The 23,103-nt window shown below is 53.7% G+C and overlaps 1 protein-coding gene across 5 annotated transcripts in view; it reads right to left on the bottom strand.

Annotated features, from left to right (window-relative positions):
* Itgb4 (integrin subunit beta 4) overlaps nucleotides 1-23,103 on the bottom strand; it is a 34,600-nt gene that overhangs the window by 3,466 nt on the left and 8,031 nt on the right. For 3 of the 5 annotated variants that reach the window (XM_037200539.1, XM_037200538.1, XM_028889687.2), the window contains 26 exons: nucleotides 22,270-22,533; nucleotides 21,933-22,022; nucleotides 21,512-21,634; nucleotides 20,894-21,058; nucleotides 19,484-19,560; nucleotides 17,889-18,091; nucleotides 16,044-16,147; nucleotides 15,807-15,905; nucleotides 15,553-15,682; nucleotides 14,413-14,535; nucleotides 14,219-14,325; nucleotides 13,415-13,448; nucleotides 13,051-13,242; nucleotides 12,677-12,780; nucleotides 12,365-12,423; nucleotides 12,166-12,189; nucleotides 11,170-11,318; nucleotides 10,908-11,087; nucleotides 10,065-10,213; nucleotides 7,284-7,488; nucleotides 5,401-5,558; nucleotides 4,963-5,143; nucleotides 4,686-4,823; nucleotides 1,594-1,776; nucleotides 1,384-1,515; nucleotides 61-255 (listed from right to left, as the gene is read on the bottom strand). In XM_037200539.1, coding sequence (XP_037056434.1) covers nucleotides 61-255; nucleotides 1,384-1,515; nucleotides 1,594-1,776; nucleotides 4,686-4,823; nucleotides 4,963-5,143; nucleotides 5,401-5,558; nucleotides 7,284-7,488; nucleotides 10,065-10,213; nucleotides 10,908-11,087; nucleotides 11,170-11,318; nucleotides 12,166-12,189; nucleotides 12,365-12,423; nucleotides 12,677-12,780; nucleotides 13,051-13,242; nucleotides 13,415-13,448; nucleotides 14,219-14,325; nucleotides 14,413-14,535; nucleotides 15,553-15,682; nucleotides 15,807-15,905; nucleotides 16,044-16,147; nucleotides 17,889-18,091; nucleotides 19,484-19,560; nucleotides 20,894-21,058; nucleotides 21,512-21,634; nucleotides 21,933-22,022; nucleotides 22,270-22,533 — 3,568 coding nt within the window. The remainder of the gene's footprint in view (nucleotides 1-60; nucleotides 256-1,383; nucleotides 1,516-1,593; nucleotides 1,777-4,685; nucleotides 4,824-4,962; nucleotides 5,144-5,400; nucleotides 5,559-7,283; nucleotides 7,489-10,064; nucleotides 10,214-10,907; nucleotides 11,088-11,169; nucleotides 11,319-12,165; nucleotides 12,190-12,364; nucleotides 12,424-12,676; nucleotides 12,781-13,050; nucleotides 13,243-13,414; nucleotides 13,449-14,218; nucleotides 14,326-14,412; nucleotides 14,536-15,552; nucleotides 15,683-15,806; nucleotides 15,906-16,043; nucleotides 16,148-17,888; nucleotides 18,092-19,483; nucleotides 19,561-20,893; nucleotides 21,059-21,511; nucleotides 21,635-21,932; nucleotides 22,023-22,269; nucleotides 22,534-23,103) is intronic. The other 2 variants (XM_037200541.1, XM_037200542.1) reach the window with 1 other exon arrangement.

Below are 23,103 nucleotides of genomic sequence, written 5' to 3'. Positions count from 1 at the left end.
GGACCGAAGCAACTCAGGTGAGCCCAGGACCCGAGCAGGCGCGCCGGGGGAGGCGGTCACCTCCCGGGGGCCGGGGCGTTGCCCCGCGGATCCAGCCGCTGCCCTCCCCGTCCGCGCCCCCAGCAACGCTGCTATCTTCGTCGGAGCGCCCGCTGCTGGCGGACAGACGCGGGATGAGCTCCGGGGGCAGCCGCCACGTGACGCGCCGCAGGTCCAGCTCCTCCCCGAGCAGGGGCTCGAACTTCCAGCCGCAGCCTTGGGAACAACGAAGGGCGGCGTTGGCACCGCCGGGACGCGGGGCGGCGCCGGGGAGGGTCAGGAGGAGGAGGCCTGCGGCACTTAGGCGGAGTCCAGGGTTGTGGGTGTCCCTTTGGGCGACAAAAAAATAACCCCTCGCCCTGCTCCAGCCTTTCCAGATAAACGGTGCAATTTTGGCCTCTGCTCGGGCAAAAGCCCGTGTTGAGAAATCCCTGTGCCGCCTCCCAGGGTGAAGTTTCCCTGGTTACGGTAACCGCTCTGAGCCTGTTTCCGCTCTGAACAAAGGGAAGTAATCTCCCCGTCTGTCTGCCAGGAACAGCTGTAGGGGCTCTGGGGTGCTAGTAGTATTTAAGAAGGGTTCCTGAGTTTCAGTACAGCAGTTTAGAACCTAGCGCGGGGAAAGAGCTGCAGATTCGAAGGCAGCCCAGTCTACATGTAGCAATTTTAAGGTCAGCCAGGTTGTTAATCTAGCAAGACCCTGTCCCAAATTCTTCCCAACCCTGAGGGACGGTGTGGGGGGGGAGGGGAGGAGGAAGGAATTTAGCATGCTTAGCTCCGCCCAGCGGTGGCAGTGTGTGCCTTCCCTGGCCTTAGGCTCAGAAAGGGACTTCCTCCTAGTGGCATTGTGTATCTCATTTCACAGATTAGAAAGCCAATTAGTTCTGAGACCGGTTAAGTGATTCATCTAAAGTTCTACCTCAGAGCCAGAGTGAAGCCCGCAGCTGGAGTCCCAGCTAAGAGCTCTCTCTCATGCAGGTCTGCCTCTGACAGGCGGTTTGAGTGTCCTGACTCCCTAGCGCAGCAGGTGAAGCTTCAGGTTGTAAAGCTGTTGTCCTGTGTGCATGAACCTGTGTATACAGGCATCAACCTGGGCACATCTGTCCCTGAAGTAGACGTCCACATACATTCTCCCACACACAGGCACACACATGTTGACACGTAGCCCACAGCACCTCCGTCCCTTTGTGCACTCAGTGTAACCCCACGGGCTCTGGATATCTGTCTAAGGCTGAGAGGAGACTTCTTGGCCTCCATGTGTAGAGGTCACCGGCTTGTTGGATGACTCTGGATACCAGGGACAGCCCCACCGAGGACCCCCACCTTCCTTCGGTGGGTTCCACTCACCAGTGTCATCAGAAACACTGGGCCTCTGGCTGCTGGCTGGGGAGCGCAGAACATCGTCACTGTACATGAGGAAGCTTTCGTAGTCTTCTCCGCCCTGGGCGTCCACAATGGGGATGTCTGGGATGATGGGGACTGCAGGGCAGAAGGAAGTAAGCCAGGGCCCCAGCCACGCCCTCTTCTCCCCCAAGCCCACCCTCGCCTGTCACTCACTGGACATGGGCCTCTTGGGCTGTGTGGCCAGGTTGATGATAGCCTCTCTCTCAGGTCCCCATCCTGCCCCATTTCGTGCCTTCACTGTGTATCGGTATGGCTGGGATTCTCGCAGGTTCTCAATGAGCAGCATCCGGTTCTTGGGGTTGTCCACCAGCACCTTCTTCATGGGTCCAATGGGTCCTGGAGGGCAGGGACAGTACTTCAGAAGGACCACCTAGGTTCAGCCTGGTTGCAATCCATCACTGCCCCTGGAGATGCCAGGGGGCGTGCAGCTGCTGAGCTCTTGCCACCTGCTGAGTCCCTAAAACCTGGTGTGAATGGGGTAAGGAAAAAGGGACTCCTTGCTGAGTGACAGAGCCATCACTATGCAAGGTGGCCATGCCCCCGCCTCTGCTGGTTGCTAAATGCACATGCATGCAAGGCACCACCGCCCAAGGCTGGCAAGAGTGTTCTCAGGATTCCATCTTCCACCCTGTGCTCATGGCTGAGGGTCCAGCTTCCAACGCCATGCTGAGAAGGCTCAAGACTGGCAGCGTCACATCTGTCACTGCAGAAGCCAGGCAACCGTCCGTTCATGCTTTGCGAGAGCAGAAGGCCAGAGTCCCAGATATCCTCAGTGAGCTCTGAGTTCCAGGCACAGGCCACTGTGGCAGGCAGGATGGGGCCCACTGGGTTGGAGGATTCAGAAGCCGGAGAAAGCACAAAAAGAAGGTAATGCCCCAGTTTCTCAAGATAGTTTGGAAAGTGATAGTTGGTGTGCACCCGCAGCAGACAACTGCTAAGAGGTGCCCGGTCCAGGGACTGGTAATGTGGCTCAGTGGATTAGTGCACTCGTAACACAAGCCTGATGACATTAGTTTGATCCCTGTGGAATCCACATGGGAGAAGGAGAGAACTGACTCCTGCAAGTTGTCCCCTGACCTCTACGTGTATGTATGTATGGCATGCACATGCCTGGACTCTTACACACATTTTACACACACACACACACACACACACACACACACACACACACACACACACGCAAGCAAGCAGAGAGTGCACTACAGAGGCAGAGGCAAAAGGATTTCTGTGAGTTAGAGGCTAGCCTGGCCTACCTATTGAGTTCCAGACCAGTCACAGCCAGGGTTATCTATTTAGTGAGACCCCATCTTAAAAAAAAAAAAAAAAGCAGCAGTAGCGGCATGGAGGTAGCGGCATGGAGGCATGCCTGTAATACAAGCACTCAGCAGGCTGAGGTGGATCGCCTTGAGTCTGAGGGCAGCAAAGGTTAAAGAAGCCACCACACATGCACAGCGGTGGCTGGTGGGGGCGGTCGGCTGGAAAGGAAGGTATCCAGGAACCTGTCAGGCAGCTGTCACATCTGTGACACTTCGTGGATGAAGGGGGAAGGTACATCCCAAAGCACAGACACCCTTGAGTTGGGGGAGGAGGTAGCCCAGCACATCCTTAACATGGCTGAGGCCTCAGCAGGCTGGACCCCTGGGGAAACCATCAGAGATGAACTTTCACTGGGCTGTAAGGTGAGAGACCCGAGGACCCCTCCAGCCCTCCCAGCCAAGGCCTGAGAGTGAACTACATGCTGAAAGACCAGGTCAAGGGTATGCAGAGCTACCCAGAAGGTTGGTGCCTGGCTGGTCTGTTGGGTCAGGAGTGACGAGGCAGCCCACGCTCCCTCAGAAGACTCATGCCAAGAAAGTCCCACTGTCCTCTGGTGGTATGGAGGTAATCAGTCCTCCCTAATGGACCAGCCAGCAGAGGTGAGCACTTTTGAGTCTCTTCCTTAGGAAGAGGGGAGTGCTCTCATGGTGGCAGAGATTGTCCAGCATTGTCCCCTTTCCAGAACTGTCAGATAATGTAGTATACTGAACGAAATTTGGGGTGGTGATAAGGGAAATACTGGGGATTGAACTTAGGTCCTTATGTATGTGAGGTGAGCATTCTACCGCTGGGCTACAGTGCCCCAGTCAGTCCTGGGATGAACTATTCTAAAAGCAGAAATGAATTTGAAACTCAGGGCATCCTGGGTTTTTGTATTGCTTTGTTTTTCTTCATGGTTTCTTTGTTCATTATGTGGGGCTTTTGCTGTTTAGGTTTTTTTTTTTTTTTTTTTTTTTTATCAAGACATGGTTTCTCGGTATAGCTTTGGAGCCTATCCTGGAACTTGCTCTGTAGACCAGGCTGGCCTTGAACTCACAGAGATCCGCCTGCCTCTGCCTCCCAAGTGCTGGGATTAAAGGCAAGCACCACCACTGCAAGCCGCTGTTTAGTTTTTGAGACAGGGTCTTATGTATGCCAGGGTGGCCTCAAAGTGGCTATGTAGCCAATGATGGCTCTTAACTTCTGATCCCTCTGCCTCCAACCTCCTAAATGCTGGGACCATAGGCGTGACTACCACATCCAGTCTGTTGTGCTGGGGATCGAAACCAGGGCCTCTCACATGCTAGGCAAACACTCTACCAACTGAGCCACAGTCTCAGACCGTCTTTCTTTCTTTCTTTCTTTCTTTCTTTCTTTCTTTCTTTCTTTCTCTCTCTCTCTCTCTCTCTCTCTCTCTCTGTCTCTTTCTCTCTCTCTCTTTCTTTCTTTCTTTCTTTCAGGGGTCTTGCTACCTTACCCAGGCTGCTCTGCTGCTCTCTCTCTCTCTCTCTCTCTCTCTCTCTCTCTCTTTCTTTCTTTCTTTCTTTCTTTCAGGGGTCTTGCTACCTTACCCAGGCTGCTCTGCTGCTCTCAAACTCTGGGGCTCAAGTGGTAATCCTGTCTCACATCCAGCTAAATTTGGCAACTATTCTGGCCCTAAGAAAAAATGTGCAAAAATGAGTGACCTTGGTTCCCTGTCGAGGAAGGAAACCCTTGGGCCAGTGAGTTTCATGAACAAGCATAATCTCAGTATCCTTGGAATGCAAACCAGCACAAACCTGACCAAACCAAAAAAAACAAAAAAAAAAAAACAAAAAAACGTACAATGCCTCAGGCTTGCTGCTTGCCTGGGACAAAGGGGCCTAGAGCACCCAGAGACAGGAACTATCCAGACCCCACTCCTCCCACGGCTCTGTGCCCCTTCTTCTCCAGGGCAGTCTGGTCCTTACGGTTGTCCTCGTTGACCAGTCCATAGCAGACCTCGTAGGCTGTGATCTCGCCATTGGTCTCAGCTGGCTCAGCCCAGCTCAACTGGGTCACCGTAGAAGAGACAACGTTGAAAGCCAGTCGCCCTGGCTCGCTGGGCACTGGGAGGGAGCAAGAAGAGCCTTGTGAGTGGGTCAGTGGCAGGGCTGAGCTCTGGGACGAGGGGGGGGGCGAGGGAGGAAGGGCTGGGAACATCGACAGCCGGGTAGCTGGGTGGACAGAGACATCACTACGACTCACCTTCCTGATGGGTGCGGCAGGACACGAGTGAGCTATAGGGCCCCTCACCCTGTGCCCCATAGGCACACACCTTCATTTCGTAGTCACAGTAGGGGTACAGGTTGGTGAGTTCCACTGAGGGCACCTTGCTGTCCAGCAGGTGGGCTTCAGACTCGGAGTCGCCCTGGATCCAGTACTTCACCTGTGGGTGGTGTTCAGTGGGAAGCAGCAAGCGCTGGGATCCCCTTTGTATAGGAGACACTGGCGTCTCCCAGGCAGGGGGAGACCTCATCAGCAAGGGGAGAAAGCCTGAAGCTAGACTCAGGAATGGGTCTTCCTGCGTGAAGGGTCGCGGAGGGGGAACCCACAGGTACCAAGTGTGCTTCACCCCTCCCTCGGGGGCAGTCCACTCACCAGCAGAAGGTGAGTGACAGGCCTCCCCAGTGCCCCTCACCTTACCCTGTATCCCATTGGCTTGCCAGGAGGGGGCAGCCAGTTGAAATGGATCTTCCTGGACCCGGCAGCCTTGGCATTGGGGTTCTGTGGGGCACCCAGGTCCCCACGGGGTGGCGGTGGTGATGAGAGTTCCTGATTTATGAGGCTCCGGTCCGTTTCATCTAGGTAAAGAGGTGTGGAGGGTGGGCAGCTGGCTCAGTATACCAACAGGGGGCGCCAGAGATTTTAACCATCCCAGGCTCCCCAGTTTAAAAGTTAATTAAGATCTGCTCATCTGCTGGTGCTACAGGTGGTCGCAGTGGCTATGGAGGCCCAGAGGACTCTCTAGGGGATCGAGGAGAAGGGATCTGTCTGCCTTCTTTTTCTCTTGGCAGACCAGGGCATGTTCCACAGAGAAATCGGCTCCCCTCTCCCATCACTACCCGCCTCTGCTGAGTAATTCACAGGGGTCGCTAAAGGACTGGACGAACTTGCTCTTTCCCAGGGATGTGTACGTAAGTCTGGGGACAGTGCTTGGGGCCTAGCGGTGGCCACATGACCTCAACCTGTGGCTGTCATGAGGGCAGCCAGCTCAGGCACAGGATGCACAGATAAGTCTGAATGCCAGACCAGAGTTTTCTTTCTCTAAGAATGAGCACGAGGCAGGTGCCTGGAGAGATGGGTCAGAGGTCAAGAGCAGATACTGCTCTTGTACTTTGGTTCTTAGCACTCATGGCAGGCGGCTTACAATTGCCTGAACCCCAGCTCCAGGGCACTGAAACTCTCTTCTGAACTCAGTGGGTACCAGTACTCAGGTGCACATGCCCACACACAGGCACACAAACATACACATAATTTTTTGTTTGTTTTTCGAGACAGGGTTTCTCTATGTAGCTTTGGAGCCTGTCCTGGAACTCACTCTGTAGCCCAGGCTAGCCTCGAACTCACAGAGATCCGCCTGGCTCTGCCTCCCGAGTGCTGGGATTAAAGGCGTGCGCCACCACCACCCAGCACACATAATTTAAAAACAGTAAAATTGCATTTAAAGAAAGAATAAGTATGGGACTGACAAGAAAGGAACTTGCTGTCACATCTGACAACCTGAGCTTGAGCCCTGAGTCCCATACACCGAAGTACACACACACACATGTCAAAAGATTAAATATGTCAGCTGGGCGGTGGTGGCGCACGCCTTTAATCCCAGCACTTGGGAGGCAGAGCCAGGCGGATCTCTGTGAGTTCTAGGCCAGCCTGGGCTACCAAGTGAGCTCCAGGAAAGGCGCAAAGCTACGCAGAGAAACTCTGTCTCGAACCCCACCCCCCAAAAAAGATTAAATATGTCTCAATTAAATAAAAAACGAAACAGCTGGACATTGGTGGCACTTCTGTAATCCACTTGGAGGCAGAAGTAGGTGGATCTCTAGGAGCTCAAGACCAGCCTACTCTACATAGTGAGTTCCACATCAGCCAAGGTTACATAGTGAGATGCTGTCTCAAAACAAAAACAAGCCAGGCGGTGGTGGCGCACGCCTTTAATCCCAGCACTCAGGAGGCAGAGCCAGGTGGATCTCTGTGAGTTCGAGGCTAGCCTGGGCTACAGAGTGAGTTCCAGGAAAGGCGCAAAGCTACACAGAGAAACCCTGTCTCCAAAAACAAACCAAAAAACCAAAACTAAAACCAAAACAAAGAAAAACAAGAATACATATATTCCAAATATTGCAGGGTGACACTTGTGTGTGTGTGATCCTGGTGTTGGTGATGTGATATCCATATTAGACCAAGTGCTCCGGGTGCATGTTTGATGAGTCTGGAGTCCTGTTACAAAGTCCTCAGCTCGGGGTGGGGAGAAAAAAAGAAGTCCTCAACTCCCTCTCCCCCTGCTTATGCTCACTCCAGGCTATGCTCACCTTGCTCCCCGATGATGACGGTGGCTGAGTTGGGCTTGCCCAGGCGGGCTCCAAACTTAGGGTTGCTTAGTTGGACATGGAAGCGGCGGACCTGTCGGCCACGCAGGAGGGAATCTACTTCCTGCAGCTCCAGGAGCTTCACCTGCAACTCCTTCCAGGTCTCTCCCGGGTGGAAGAGCAGCTCACCCTCCACAGGGACATAGTCCTGCAATGGGAAGAGTCAGGGTCAGACCAAGGTTGGGGTGTGAACCAAGCTATTACACAGGAAGTCTCTCACACAGGCAGAAGGTTAACGCAGGGCAGCTGGGATTGTGGGCACACCCAGGAGGGAAAGAATTGTGCCCTGCAGTGTAGCTCTGAAATCTGGGATTCTGTTGAGCCCCAGACCCTTCTTGGTGGGTGGAGTGCTTCCATCTATCCTAGCTTTCCTAGCTTTAAGTTTGTGTGTATGTGTGTGTGTGTGTATGTGTGTGTGTGTGTTTACAGTGTATGTGTGTATGCTGTTTGTGTATGGGAGTGATGATAAAGGCCAGAAGAACGGTCAGATTTGCATCTTTCAAGCTGGATTTTACAGGCCACCCCATGTCAAATTCAAGTCTTCTGAAAGGGCAGCCAGTGCTCTTAACCACTGAGCCATCTCTCAGCCCCCAACTGCATGGAAGGAAAAAGACCTTCTCACCAAAAAACAAAAACAAAACAAAAAAAAAAAAAAAACAAAAAAAACCCACTAGGTGACGCTTCAAATTAACAGTTGAATTCCACACATGGCTGGTTGTCTGACCTCACCTAACCTAACCTAGAACTGAAAAGGAGGTTTGCAGATGGAGGAAAACAGGGAGAGATGGGCCTGGTGGCCTGTGCCTGTTATTACAAGCACTAGGGAGGCTGAGGCAAGGGATCTGCTAGTGTGAGCCAGCCAGGGCTAGTGGCAAGACCTTGTCTCACAAAAAAAAAAAAAAAAAAAAAAAATCACCCAAACTAAAACAAGGAAACAGAGAGTAAAGGAAATGGAGACGTGGCCCTATTGTCTGGGCCCCATGAACACTGGTTACCCTGGATTGGCCAAAAGGCCTGTAGGTCTCACGTAGCTCAGACTGACCTGGAACTCAGTGTGCAGCCAAGGATAACCTTACGTTCCCGATCATCCGGCCTCTACCTTCTGAGAGCTGAGATGGTGGGTGTGTGCCACCATGACCTCTGTATGTGGTGCTGGACAGTTAGCTCAGGGCTTCATGCATTCTGGGTAAGCACCCTGCCAACTGAGCTACATCCCCAGCCTATTTTTAATTAAAAATCATTAGTATTTTTTGTATTGAGGATTGAATTTACAGCCTTGTTCATACTAATCTGGTGCTATACTGCTGAGCTGCCCCTCCTGGCCGGCCTGGGCCTCGCTGTGCTCCCTCCACAGGTTGGCCTCCTGCCTTGGTTTTCTGATGGCTGGGGTTACCTGCTTGTGCCCCCAATGTCCAGCATTTTTTTTTAAAATTACATTTATGCTAGGGGTGGTGCCATATGCCTTTAGGAAGCAGAGGCAGAAGGATCTCTGAGTTTGAGGCTAGCCTGGTCTACACAGCCAGGGCTACCTAGAGAGATCCTGTCTCAAAAAGCCATAATAAATGAATAAATTACATTCACTGGTTTGTGTGTGTGAGAGTGAGTGCATGCCATGGCACACATGTGGTTGTGGGAGTTGGGTCTCTCTCCCATGTGGGTCTCTGGGATTGAACTCAGGCCATCAGGCTTGGTGGTAAGTACTTTTACTACACTGAGCAATCTCATGGGTCCCTGTCTTTTTTTTTTTTAAACATTTTTTTAATTGTATGTATTCATGTAGGTCTGTGTGGCGTTATGTGCCTGTGAGTGAAGGTGACTTTAAAGGCCAGAGGATCCCTGGAGCTGGAGTTCCGGGGCTCTTGGAAGTCGCCTGAATTGGCTCTGCAAGACCAGTGAACATGCTTAACTGTTGAGCCGTCCCTGCAGCCCCTGTTTTGTGTTTTGGAGACAGGCCTAGTGTGTTTGTATGCAGCCTGGGTTAGTCTGGAACTTGTAATCTTCTCTCCCTGGCCTCCCAACCACTGGGATCACAGGCCTGTGCCGCCATGCCCACATAAACCCAGAACCAAAACGAAGAAAGCCTGTATGTCTGCCCAGCAGCACTTGGCTTTCAGCCTTCTCAGGACTGGATCAGGAATGAAAGGGACAGCAGCCAGGCCACAGCCCTTCCAGACCCTGGGGAAAACCAGCAGCGACAGAACTGGGGGGCTGGCTCAGGGACGCAAGGTTTATAATTCCATTTCAAGAAGCCCAGAGTGTGGTGGCGCACACCTCTAATCCTAGCACTCAGGAGGCAGAGGCAGGTGCATCTCTGTGAGTTCGAGGCCAGCCTGGTCCACAAAGGGAATTCCAGGACAGCCACAGCTGTTACACAGAGAAACCCATCTCAGAAAACAAAAAGTAAATAAAATAAAAATCAATAAAATCCCAAAGTCAGATTGGACAGACAGTTGGCTATCCTGGATCATTGAAGAGTAAACAAGGGTGGTTTTGGTAGGTACCTGGCCCATCCACGAGGAAATGATTCTCTTGCCCTGAGTTCTTGGCAGTGATGGTACCCTACCCAGAGTGTTCTTGGCATTTTAGGTGAGTCACTCCTGGTGGCAGGGCTACCTTTGTCTAGGGATATTGCCAGCATCCAAGGATTGAGGTAGCAACCATGGAAACCATTGGATATCCCGTGAGTCCCTGAGATGTCCCCTCACCCTCTTGACTGAGCCTTACCCGGTGGCCATGTGCTGTATTATCCTGTGTGCTGTAGGAGACCTGCGACTTGCCATTATCCAGGATGTGCCGGATGACAGGGATGCGGACTACCTGCTCTCCACGGCTCACGGAGTACTCAGGCTGCTCAAAGGACACTACCCCGCTGGCTGCAAAGAACCCCAGTGCTGGTCAGGAGGTCTTGGTCTCAGTTTTCTTTTAACACCTTCCCTCCCTCCTACCCAGCCCAGACTCCAGAGAAATGGGATGGAAATTTCTTCAGAGGTTAAGGGGTTGAAATAAAGTCCGGCAGGCAGCCTGGAACGTTAGGTAGGGACAGGGCACAAGACAGGGCCTTAAGAGTCAGAGCTGAGCATCCCGGTGCTGGGAGGAGGAGTCACGGAACCCCTGGGAGCCAGGAGGACTGTCATCAGCATTTCAGGCACCCATAGTGCCAAGTGCCAAACCTTATCCAAGAATTCCTCTGAATAGGGAATGGAGAGTTGGATGTGGGAGGAAAGTTATGATAAATCTGATGAATGGACAGTCTCATCTGGACTAAGGATGTAGTTCAGTGGTAGAACTTTTTCCTGGCATGTTGGGTTCCAGCCCCAACACCACAAAGGAGAGGAGAGAGGGAGCAGCAAGTATCACTTAGCCCATGTGCCAGGTGCTGTGCAGGTGGCACAGTTATGGCCTCCTTACAGAGGCCTGTGCCCATCTTACAGATGGAGACTCCAAGGTTCTCAGAGAGTAAATGACTGGCCCAGAGCCCATGGCCCATCCCACCTCCACTTGGATATTAGAAAGATCATGGAACCCAGACCTGGCTTCCTGGCTTCCTGGCCCCTGCCCCTGACCAACCTTGCTCCTTGATGATGGTGATGTTTACCAGGCGGCGTCCGAGGGTGGCGGTGCCCACGGGAACATCGATAGCCTCTACCAGCAGCTGCTTCTCATCGTCATCCTCAGGCCGGATGAAGAGGGGCACTCGCACATCCACCAGCTCTACACCCTCCTGGAACTCCACCATACCCCGGGCGTCTAGGGTGCGAGTCAGAGATGGGTCTCAGGGCCACAAGGGTGGGAGGAGAGGTGGGGCAGCGTGAGGAGTCGGTCTCCCTACCCTGCTCCGCGGTGAGGGTGTAGTATCCCGGGGCCACCTTGAGTTCATGGAAGGACCCCTGCTCCACCTGCTTCTCTGTCAGCTTCAGTAAGGTCTGCTTGGCGGATCGGGGCGCCAACAGCACCGTGTCCACAATGGTGTGGTCTTGCCTGGGGTGGGGGAGTGTGCAAGCGGAGGAGGGGGACAAGATGTGAGACAGCAGAAGGTCTTTCGTGCTAGGCAGCGCCAGAGCCCGCGCTGGCTCCACCTCCTCCAGATCACACTACTCCTGTCCTCACCTGAGGAAGGGGCTTCCCCACCCACCCACTGCACCAAGCAGGGCTGGCAAGACAAGGGCTGGGTGTGGGACAGCGAAGAGGCACTGGCCAGGCAGCCTGGGTTCAAATTATGGGCCTGGTCCTTGATAGCTGGGTAACCTCAGGCCAGGGATGAAACCTCTGAGCCTCAGTTTTCTCATTGGAAAATGGGATTAGCAAAAGTGATCTCTTGCAGGGTGACTGAGAGGATTGGCTGAGATGGCCAGGCCCAAAGGAGTCCACTGAGAGTACTCAGAGGTACTGGCCCGAGCCTGGTCACATGTGGCTCATCCCAGTTCCGACTGGTGTAGGGCCCCTTCTCACACTTCTTCCCCTGTAGGGGAGAAGCCACAGGACCTGCTGGTCTGCCTATGTGGTAGCGTGTGCCTGCTACTGAGGCTCAGCGGGAGGATCTCTGGCCCAGGAGAGGAGGAGCATGGGCTCATGGCCGTGGGGCGGGGGCTGATCTATGTTTTGTTTGTTTTAGTTGAGGGTCTGATTCATGGTAAATGGGTCTCATAAGTAGTTGGATGAATGAATGGTCCAGAAGAGGAAGGAATTAAGGGTCTAGTCGATGATAGCCTTGGGGCCTTCTCTTCCTGATCAGAGGGGTGGAGCAGGAGTGGGTGGGTAGGGGCTGGACCTCAGGACAGAGGGGAAGGAGGCGGAGCGCTGTTCCATTTGTGTATCATCCACTCACCTTTTCCCGGCATTGGGCTGCTGTCTGTGGGGACAGGGAAGGGAGGGGTCATGAGCCACACGGCTTTTGGAGTGGAGCATGACCCCCTTGGGAGCTTGAATGCACAGCTCCCATCAAAACCTGGGAATCCTGGCTGCTTGATGGTAGGGCTCCCCACACACACACACTCACACCTGACCCGGGGCTCCCCAGGACTCACCGGAACTTTGTCTGCTGGAGTTTGTGTGCACCGTTGACCTGTCTGTACACTTCATTCAGCTGTTGGGCAAGGGAAGAAGGTTGAGAATGGTCCTGAGGACCCCTCAACGTTGGCTGTCATATGCCTGAGGGATGAACCCTGAAACCCAGGCTCTGCTACCCCCTAGGATGACCCCATGCAAGGCCCATGTCCAAAGAGCCCCTCTCCCTCCTGCCTAGAAAAGTCTAGGTTCTGAAGTCGCAGTCTTGGGCTCTCCCACAGGCTGCCATTGCACCCACATGTGGGCCCCACTCAGCTGTTTCTGGTCCTCACATTTTCCTCCACCTCCTGGCGCAGCTGGTCACATTCTCGAGTGCCGGGCTTCATGAGGTTCTCAGTGCAGAGGCGGGCAAGGCGTAGAGACAGCCCGTAGGGCACTGAGTGGGAGGATAAGCATCATTAGCCCCCTGTACAGGAGGCAGTGGAGAGTATGACCTCCACGAACTGGGCTGAGACTGAGGACAACTGGCTGGCTGTTTTCAGTGTGCCAGGTACACACAGGCCTGAGATTTTTGGTGCCATCAGGCTGGGACAGAAATGGACTAAGTCCTGGACCTGCACCCAACACGCAAGACAAACAGGAAGGGTATGATCCTGGGTCAGGGGCAGAGATGCCAAGAGGAGCAGCCCCCAGCCCTGACCCTCACCAAGCTCTGTGGGGCTGGTGCTGGAGGCATGGGTGGCAAAACCAGGCCGCTGCACATTATTGGTGATCTTCCAGCGGACTGTGTCTCGGCCCTTAAGGTTCCCACTGCGGAGCATGGGTGTGTCCAGGTGGTCAGAGGCCATCAGGTTCTCCCGGAGCATATAGTGATCTTCCTTGAAGCCCACCATGTGACCTGTGGGAAAGACCCTCAGCACCAGCCCCTCCCTAGGCCTCCACAGCCACGCCCATCAGGTGGAACCCAGGGCCTCCCACTTCCTCTGCTCCTGGCCCCAACCACACTTCTCCTCCAGCCTGAAGGAAGGGCAGGTCGATACCCACTGCTCACAGGTGTGCCTGGCCCGTACCTCGGTTGCAGCAAGGGAGAAGCCCCAGGCAGGCCTAGGAGATAAGAGTTCGAGGTGGGGTTAGGATGGTTGTCCCAGGCTAGACAGGCCTCTCCAGGTACCTCTACTTCTAGACCTTTTGCTGGAAGTGCACATGCTTGTGTGTGTGTATGTGTGTGTGTGTGTACGTACATGTGTGTATGTGTGTGTGTGTCTGTGTGTATAGGTATGTATAGGTGTGTGTGTACATATGTGTGTGTGTCTGTGTGTATAGGTATGTATAGGTGTGTGTGTGTGTGTACATGTGTGTGTGTGTATAGATAAATACAGGTGTGTGTGTGTCTATGTGTGTGTATATATGAGTGAGTATGTGTGTGTATATAGATAAGTACAGGTGTGTGTGTGTGTATGTGTGTGTGTGTACGTGTGTGTATAGATAAGTACAGGTGTGTGTGTGTACATATGTGTGTATATGTGTGTGAGTATGTGTGTGTATAGATAAGTACAGGTGTGTGTGTATGTGTGTGTGTGTATATAGATAAGTACAGGTGTGTGTGTGTATGTGTGTGTGTACATGTGTGTGTGTGTATATAGATAAGTACAGGTGTGTGTGTACATATGTGTGTATGTGTCTGTGTACATGTGTGTATGTGTGTACATATGTGTATGTGTGTACATGTGTGTGTGTGTGCAGGAGTTTGAGGAGGACACCAGGCGTCCTGCTCTACCACTTTCCACATCATTCCTTTGACACAGGGCCCCTCCCTGAACCCAGACTGAGGTTGAGGACACAGGGTCCCTCCCTGAACCCAGGCTGAGGCTTACCTTGCAGCAGGCACAGTATTTCCAGCAGAGCAGCAGCAGCAGCGCCAGGAGCAACAGGAGGAAGATGAGCAGAGGGATGAGCCACCAGAAGGAGCCGGGAGGGCAGTCTGCAGGGTGAGAGGAGAAGGGAGGCAGTGCCCACGCCCGCCCGCCCGGGCTGCCAGGTGCCGCAGGCTGTGCCCACGCCCGCTCACCTTTCTTCCTGTGAACCAGCACGGTGCTGTTGGGCCCAGGACTGCCGTCGCCCTCCACGGTGTAGCTATAGGTGCAGTCGTCGTCCTCGTCCCGGAAGGAACAGTACTCCACCACCTCTTCCGCTGGACCCACAGACCATGAGCATGCCACGCTGACCCCAGCCCTCCACCCGGGGCACCCCAGGGCCCGGTGAAATATTGCCTCCTCTGTGGCCTACCACGGGGTCTGGGGAAGAGCCTAAGTCCCCTGATTAGAGAAGTCACCAGGATGAAGGGGGCTGCCCTGCCCAGGACTGGCACCAGTAACAGCCTAGCCTCAAGCTCATCTCCCCACTTCCCTGAACTGCACACCACCACGAGTGTGGTGTCCAGCCAGCAGAGCTGACTGAGGAGGCAAATAACATCCCATAGTCTGACTATTTGTCCCACCTGGGCCCTCCGCCTCTGCTGTGAGCATGCACCATCACTCATCCGGCACCTCTCTCCCGGCTCCCCAGACTCACGGGTCCCTGCTCAGCTGTGCGCCCCTCACCAGCGTTCTGTGCCTCTTGCTCCAACTCTGTGCCTCTACGAGGCTCAGAATCCCCTGCCTAGGCCCTGATGCCTCTCCCAGCTAGACCGTGTGACCTCCACTCAGAGCTCAAACCCCTTCCCCAGAAGAGTAGCCCCTCTTCCTGCCAGGTTCTCCATGCCCAGACTGTCAGCACTGCATCTCTCACAGCCCTTAACCTCCTCTCTCCTCCCCTTTTCCTCCCTGCCTCTTTCTCTCTTTCATTTGGAGACAGAGTCTTACTATGTTGCCCTGGCTGTCCTGGAACTCACTGTGGACAGAGATCTACCTGCCTCTGACTCCCAAGTACTGGTATTAAAGATGTATGACGCCACGCTGATGTCCTTCCCTTCTTTCTCTCCTCCTGTCTTCCTTCTTTTCTTTTTCTCTCTCTCTTCTTTCTTCCTTTCTTCCTTTCTTTTTCTTTTTGTTTGTTTGTTTTGTTTTGTTTTTTTGAGACAGGGTTTCTCTGTATATCCCTGGCTGTCCTGGAACTCACTCTGTAGACCAGGCTGGCCTCGAACTCACAGAGATCTGCCTGCCTCTGCTGGGATGGAAGACGTGTGCCACCACCTCCCGGGGTCCCCTACCTTTCTTAAGCTCGTCGACCATCTTGACTTTGAAGCTGCACTCCTCACACGTGCGCCCTTTCTTCTCCCCAGTGCCCCAGGCCTGGCACTGCACACAAGAGCGCAGGTCCTCACAGAGGCCCAGGCGGATCTGGATGGGGAGAGGAGGGACAGACAGATATCATGCTGGTTGGACGAGACTTCTCTTGCCTAGTGCCTGCCCTCCGCCTGGGGCTCTCACACCCCCATCCCGGCGGCCTGGACCCTCGTCTCACCGCAGAGTAGTTGATCTCACAGGTGGTGTCGGTGTAGAGAGACTGCTGGTTGCAGTGGCAGCGGCCGCACTCACAGAAGCCTCGGCCATTGCAGATGCCCTGGGGCAGGAGGAGGCAGCCGTGAGCCCCAGAGCTCCATCCTTGCCTGCTCCCCTTTCCCTTCTGTCTTGGAGAGTCTCTTGGCACCGACCAGGGCCCCTCTACTGCCCACACTGCCTGCCCCATGCCCAAGCCTACCCCATTGCTATCGATGCAGGTGGCATTGCTGAGGGGACAGTCGCAGCTGCGGCCTGTCCAGCCAGGCTCACACACACACTGTCCCATGGAGCAGCGCCCTCGATCTGTAAGGAGGGGAAGGAAGGGAGGGTAGACCCACATTGTTAGATGAAATTCAAGATGGCCACACACCAGGGAGGGCCTCTGGGAGCCTTGAGGTAGAAGCTGCCCCTCAATGTTCTGGAATCTTCTCCCCTCTGTCCCGCCTTCTACTGAAGGCAGAGTGACCATCCCCAAACACAAATCCATTGCTGTGATTCGCCTGTTCAAGAATCTCTAATGGGATATAGGCCAGAAGAAGGGTGCACATGCAAATAAATAAGAAATCAAACTGTTGGGTCTGGGGAGATGACTCAGAGGGCCAAGATGCTCACTGCACCAGTGTGACGGTCTGAGTTCAAGCACTAGAACCCACACGTGGCAGAGAAAGGCAGCTCACACACCTGTCCTCGATCGTGCCTGCTTCCACCCCCAATCTGTAAATAACTATCTCACTAAAGCCATGAAAACTGCTACAAGGCATCTTGGAGACTCTACCAGTGAATGGTTAGATTTCATGAGCGTGTGTAACAAGGTAAACACACAAGCAAAAAGTGATGTGATGCCCCAGCGACTCCTTGCTGGCTCCGCCCCCAGCCCAAGCCGCTTATAGGCTGGCTCCGCCCCCAGCCCAAGCCGCTTATAGGCTGGCTCCGCCCCCAGCCCAAGCCGCTTATAGGCTGGCTCCGCCCCCAGCCCAAGCCGCTTATAGGCTGGCTCCGCCCCCAGCCCAAGCCGCTTATAGGCTGGCTCCGCCCCCAGCCCAAGCCGCTTATAGGCTGGCTCCGCCCCCAGCCCAAGCCGCTTATAGGCTGGCTCTGCTGCATTCCCCCAGGCATCTTCCTTCTGTCCTCGCTCACACTTCCACCCGGTTTATGCTTTCGTTTCCCCACCACACTCTGGGAAGGACAGCGGAAGAGAAGAAACAGGAGACAAGACTAGGTGGAGGAAGGAGGGCGGGAAGGTAGCTCAGTGGGCAGGGATGATTGCTGACAGGTGATGGTGTGAGTTCAGTCTGGAACAACATGGTGGAAAGAGAACTGACTCCTATGAATGTCCTCTGACTTCCATCCACAGACTATCACACACACACACACACACACACACACACACACACAAAGGATAATAAAAAATTAAAAAGACAAGGATAGAGAGAGTATAACCTCCAGTGACCAGTGCACAGTGGGAGGTTAATAAACGTTTAATAGTTGATTTTCATTCATTCTTCTCTAACTACCAACTTCCACGTGCCTCCTTGCCTGAGCTGTGCCACCTCTAAGTACAGGCCCATAATCTCAGTGCTCACCAGACTATGTGACTATGCACTCACGGTGCTAGGCCCTGTGGAGATGTGGAGGAGACATAATTCTGTGGCTGCCACTAGAAATTGTGTCCCAGTCGGGCAGTGGTGGCACACACCTTTAATCCCAGCAAAAAGCTACACAGAGAAACCCTGTCTCAAAAAACAACAAACAAACAAAAAACCAAAAAAAGAAAGAAATTGTGTCTCTTTGGAGAGAAGAAAGATTGATCTCCCATGTCCCTGTCAACCTTTGGGGGTTGAACCAGATAGTCTCCACCTTGAGTGGAGACCTGAGTTTCCAGAGAGTAGGAGTCTTTGCGGCTGTCAGGGACCTTGGTCATGGGCATTGCAGATGAGGGGAGGGAGGTCCAGACTGTGGCTGAACCTGAGCTGGAGGGAGGGGGGGTCTGCCTCTACCAGGTACCCTCCCAGCCATCAGTGCTGGTCAAAGCTGCCGAGCTCACCATTGCACAGGAATCCGGAGGTGCGGGGACACTGGAAGTTGTCGTACTCGCAGAAGTGACCCTCGTAGCGGCCTTCACCATAGCACACACAGCGTCCGCACTGGCACTCGCCGCGGCCGGAGCAGGGTTTGTCCTCCCCCTCCCGCAGGCAGGGCTGCGTGTCGCTCAGAGAACCCGTGGAGCAGTTACAGGTCTTGCCACTCCTGAGGGAGGAACTGGTCACTTCTGCACAGCCTGGGAGGAAGCCTGGGGGCTTTTAGTTAGGCTTCTGTTTTGCAGACCACAAAACTGAGGCTCCGGAAAAGCAGAGGCGTGTCTAAGTCACATAGACAGCAGTGAGTGGCTCAGCTGAAACCCGACCCTCAGGGTCCTGCCGTCTGCTCCCCAACTGTCTCCCTTCAGTGTCCATCTGTCTTAAGTCACGACAGACTCGCTCGATCAGTATCTCAGGGCGGTTTGGCTTGTCTGTGCTTTCGTCATGAGGTGGGGGTCTTTCTAGGAGGCCCTGGCTGGCTTGGAACTCACTAAGAAGACTAGCCTTGTTTTGTCCAGGGGCTCCCCCTGCCTGCCCAGGGCTGGGATCACAAGCAGCCATCGCCGCACCTGGCAAAGGAGGATTTGCTGTTTCTTTAGGGTCTCCTTATACTGCCCGGGTTCCAAACTTCTGGGCTTGGGGAACCCTCTTGCCTCAGCTCCCCAAGTGACCAAGTGGTCTGTACATGGACCACGGCAGCCAGCAAGTCTTGGAGTTTCAAACACCCTCACTAACACTCACCTACAAGCTAATTTCTTTCTGAGACAAGGTCTGACTACGTAGGCCTGACTGGCCTGGAACTCGCTATATAGACCAGGCTGGCCTCAAAGTCTCAGAGACCCACCCGACTCTGCCTCCGGGTGCTGGGGTGAAAGGCGGGAGCCACTGTATCTGCCACTAAGTTCGTTTCCGATTAGGTGGTCTGTCTGCGTGTGGTGGAGAAGACAGGAAGGGAAGAGCTAGTCTCACCTGCTCTCAACACCCAGCCCAGCCCCTGCCAGCCACCTTGTCCCTGTCCTAGCAGAGAGACACCCAGAAAGAGCCCGTATGTCCGTCCCTGTGTGGATGTCTCGGTTTATGGCGGGGTTATGCCCCATGAACCCATTGTAAATTGAGTCACATTTACAGCACCTCACCTGGTTACAGTGTAGCCTAGTCCAGCCTAATGTCAGTCACTTTTGCACCACTGTAAGGTGTAAGAAGTGGGGGAGACCAGAGAGGCCTGGTGGCACAGACCCACAGTCTTAGGAGTCTGAGACAGGACTGAGTTTGAGGCCAGTCTGCCCTACCCGGTAAAACTTTATCACAGCGATGCCAATAAACCAACACAAACAACCCCACCAAGCAAGCAAACAAAATAAAGCGAGCCCAGAACAGACTAAGTCAGACGCAGTAAGGAAGGGCCGTCCTAACTAGTTTGAACCAGACCCACACAACAGCCGAGTGTTCCGTTCCTCTCCCCCAGCCCTTCCCGGATCTGCCATCACACCCCTAGTGCAGTGGATCCCCGGGGCTGCCCTGCGGCTGAACATCTCAGGGTAGGCTCCCCTCCCCCACTCACCAGCCCTCGTTGCACACACAGTGTCCGCACATGAAGTCTCCTCTGTAGTGGCAGCGAGCTGACCGTACTTCCTTTTGCTGCAACAAGACCGTGGTGTGTGCACATGTTGTGGAATGTTATTTTAACTATGTAAAGACATGTTACGTTTGTTTGTGCTGTGGAAGATTGCTTTAACTGTGTAGGTAAAGGTGTGTTACATTGGTGTATGCTGCATTTGTTTACCGATGTAAGGATGTGTTACATTTGTTTGTGCTGCATTTGTTTCACTTGCCTGCCTAAGGCACCTGATTGGTCTAATGAAGAGCTGACTGCCCGGTAGCTAGGCAGGAGAGGGATAGGCAGGGCTGGCGGGCAGAGAGAATAAGTAGGAGGAGAGAACTAGGCTCGAGAGAGAAGGAGGAGAGAAGGAGGGAGAAAGAGAGGGCCAGCCAGGCAGCTGCCAGACAGTTGGACAGAGTAGGACACACAGAAGGAAAGAAAGGTAAAAAGCCCCGAGGCAAAACATAGATGAAGAGAAACAGGTTAAGTTATAAGAGGTAGTGGGTCGAGCATAAGATAAGGGCTGAGCATTCATAACAAAATATAAATCTCCATGTCATGACTTGAGGGCTGGTTGGTGGCCCAAAAGAAAAAGCCTGGTACATGCATAGAGGGCAAGGACAGAGACATTGGGCACATTTGAGGATGGGGGACAAGGTCCCGCTATGTAGCTGAGGTGGGTCTGGAACTTCCTTTTTGTATTTTTCTTCCTTCCTTCCTTCCTTCCTTCCTTCCTTCCTTCCTTCCTTCCATCCTTCCTTCCTTCCTTCCTTCCTTCCTTTCTTTCCTTCTTTCTTCCTTTCTCTCTCTCTCTCTCTCTCTCTCTCTCTCTCTCTCTCTCTCAGTTTTTCAACATGGGGTTTCTCTGTGTAGCTTTGCGCCTTTCCTGGAACTCGCTTTGTAGCCCAGGCTGGCCTCGAACTCACAGAGATTCACCTGCCTCTGCCTCCCGAGTGCTAGGATTAAAGGCGTGCGCCACCACCGCCCGGTTTCTCTCTCTTTTTGAGACAGGGTTTCTTTGTGTAGCCCTAGCTGTCTGGGACTTGCTCTGTAAACCAGGCTGGCAACTCAGAGATCTGCCTGTCTCTGACTCCTGAGTGCTAGGATTAAAGGTGTGTGCCATCAGCACCTGACTGGAACTTTCTATATAGCCCAAACTGGCCTCAAACTTGTGGTTTTCTTTTCCAGCCTCCTAAATGCTTGGGTTACAGGTATTTCTGTTATGTCTGGCTTTGCCACTGGGTGTTTCTGCTGTTTTCTGTGAGTTGGGACAGCTCTGCAAGGATGTGCTCCCACAGAAGGTTCTATCTCATTTACCCAGGCTCTTAGTGCTTGGCTCAGCCCCTCCCTCACAGCAGGACTGAATCTTACCAGCTCACAGGGGCACACATCACAGATGATGCTCGCGTCCATCCGCAGGCCATCGGAGAAGGAAGGTTTTAGATGGATGTTGCCTCTTTGGTCTTCCTCTGCCAGCTGGCACACATGTGTCCCATCTATGTCCTCCACTGCCCGAAGTTGTACATTGTACGTGCCCTGTGGGGATCCTGCTGTCAGCCAAGGCAGGCTTTGCCCTGATGATCAGGGGTAGCAGCGCCCGAAGCCCTTGGCCCTGATGATCAGGGGTAGCAGTGCCCGAAGCCCTTGGCCCTCAGGCTTCTGGGATGGATCTGTGTTCTGATCCCTAGCTCCCCAGTTCCCCTTGTTAGGGCTGTGGATTCCTTCTCTTTTTTTGCAGTAGCTGTTAGTGTCAGAACAAGAGTCTCTCTGGCTCTGGAGCATCAGCCTGCTTGCTCATCTCAGCAATCTTTAGCACTGTACATTGATATTCACCCCCACCATACGGACAAAGCAGAGGATTGTGAAAACTCATCCAAGAGGACGATGCCAGAAGGTTTGAACCCAGGGGCCATGCGTGTCCCTTGTCAGAAGATGTACTCCTGGATGCTATGCCTAACCACCTGCTCCACTGTGCCCATGGGAGCATACCACTTCTCCTCGCTTGATGTGAAAGGACCCAGTCTCTGTCTTCTGGAATGTATCGGACGTGACCTCCGTCCTCAGGCCTCGTGGGCTGTCCAGAGCCCGGATATCCAGGTTGGAGCGAATTCGCTGAAGGAGAAGAAGTGATCGGTGATCTGTGTGGAGCCTGGGCTCACCCACCTTGGCCTTGGCCTGATTGTTCTTCGTCGCAACTCACATGGAAGACAGATGTGAGTGTGTATGTGATCACAATGGCAGACCCTGTGAGCCTAGGGCCATGGCCTAGTAGATTCCTCAGACTCCTAAGGTTGGCCAGAGACCCTGCCTCATGGCCTATCCCAGACTCACGTATCAACCTTCTTGCCCATTCTCCTCCCGTCCCAGAAGGGCTCAACCTCGGCAGCCCACATGTTTCTATGTTTCTCACATAGAAAGCCTCCTCCAGCAGCTCCACGATGTTGGATGAATCCTCCTGCAGCACTCCCAGTGAGGAGACAGGGAAATACTTATGAAGTTTCTGCAGGAGACGACACAGGCCTTGGGTTAATGTATCTTCATTAGTCCTACTCTGCACACAGTAAAACTAGGCGCTGAGCCTGCTAGGGTGTTCCGGGACCCACCCTCTCGGCTGCTTGGGAGTTCAGTTAGGGGGATGGGTAAGAGACCTTCTAGGGACCCAGAAGCTTTGGGAAGGGAGGGAGGTCTGAGAAGTTCCATCCACCCCCTACACTGTCCCCACCTGACCAGGGGCCCAGGCCTCACACCTCATAGTAGCTGTAGGAGTAGTTGGTGACGGCAAAGATGGGTATGATGTTGTGTTTGGCTAGCAGGCGCACCAGTGTGGGCACAGACGGGTAGTCCTGTGTCTTGTACTGGGTGTAGGAGCCTGTGGCATCCAGGTGGCACTTCTCATCATTACGGTTCATGATGCCAGCCAGCACATTGGCGCCATCAGCCTCGTAGTGGAAGGCAGACTCGGTGGAGAACACCAGAAGGTGGGTGCTGTCAGCCCTCCAGCCGATGTCCCTCTGGAAGGCAGGGAGGGCAATGCCCACTAAGCTGGCTGCTGGCTGAGGACTTACGTTCCTTCATCACATAGGGAAAGAGGAGCGGTTGCCAACAGGGGGCTGGACCGAAGCCACAGGATTAACAGCATGTGCCATCATGGCAGCATGTGAATGACCACGGTGAAAAGTGGACAGTGATGATGAGTGTGTGCACACCATGTGTGTGCACATCATGGGCACCACTGAAAGACTCAAGCCTCATACACTGGGACAGTTCCTTACCCCAAGCCCTCAGCCACACTGCAAGAATAGTTAAGATGCACAGGAAAAATGTCCACAGCACCATGCTAAAGGAAATGGGCAGACTGAAAGACCTAGAGCAGCTGTGGTGGTTTGAATAGGAACGGCCTCCATAGGCTCATGTATTTTTTTTTCTTGATTTTTATAATCTTTTTTTTTCCTTTTATTTTATTTTACAATACTATTCAGTTCTACATATCAGCCACGGATTCCCTTGTTCTCCCCCCTCTTACCCCCTCCCCTTCCCCCCAGCCCACCCCCCAATCCCACCTCCTCCAGGGCAAAGCCTCC

Source organism: Peromyscus leucopus, chromosome 8b, assembly GCF_004664715.2.
Source record: "Peromyscus leucopus breed LL Stock chromosome 8b, UCI_PerLeu_2.1, whole genome shotgun sequence".
NCBI lineage: Eukaryota > Metazoa > Chordata > Mammalia > Rodentia > Cricetidae > Peromyscus > Peromyscus leucopus.
This window is presented reverse-complemented; position numbering and strand designations above follow the sequence as displayed.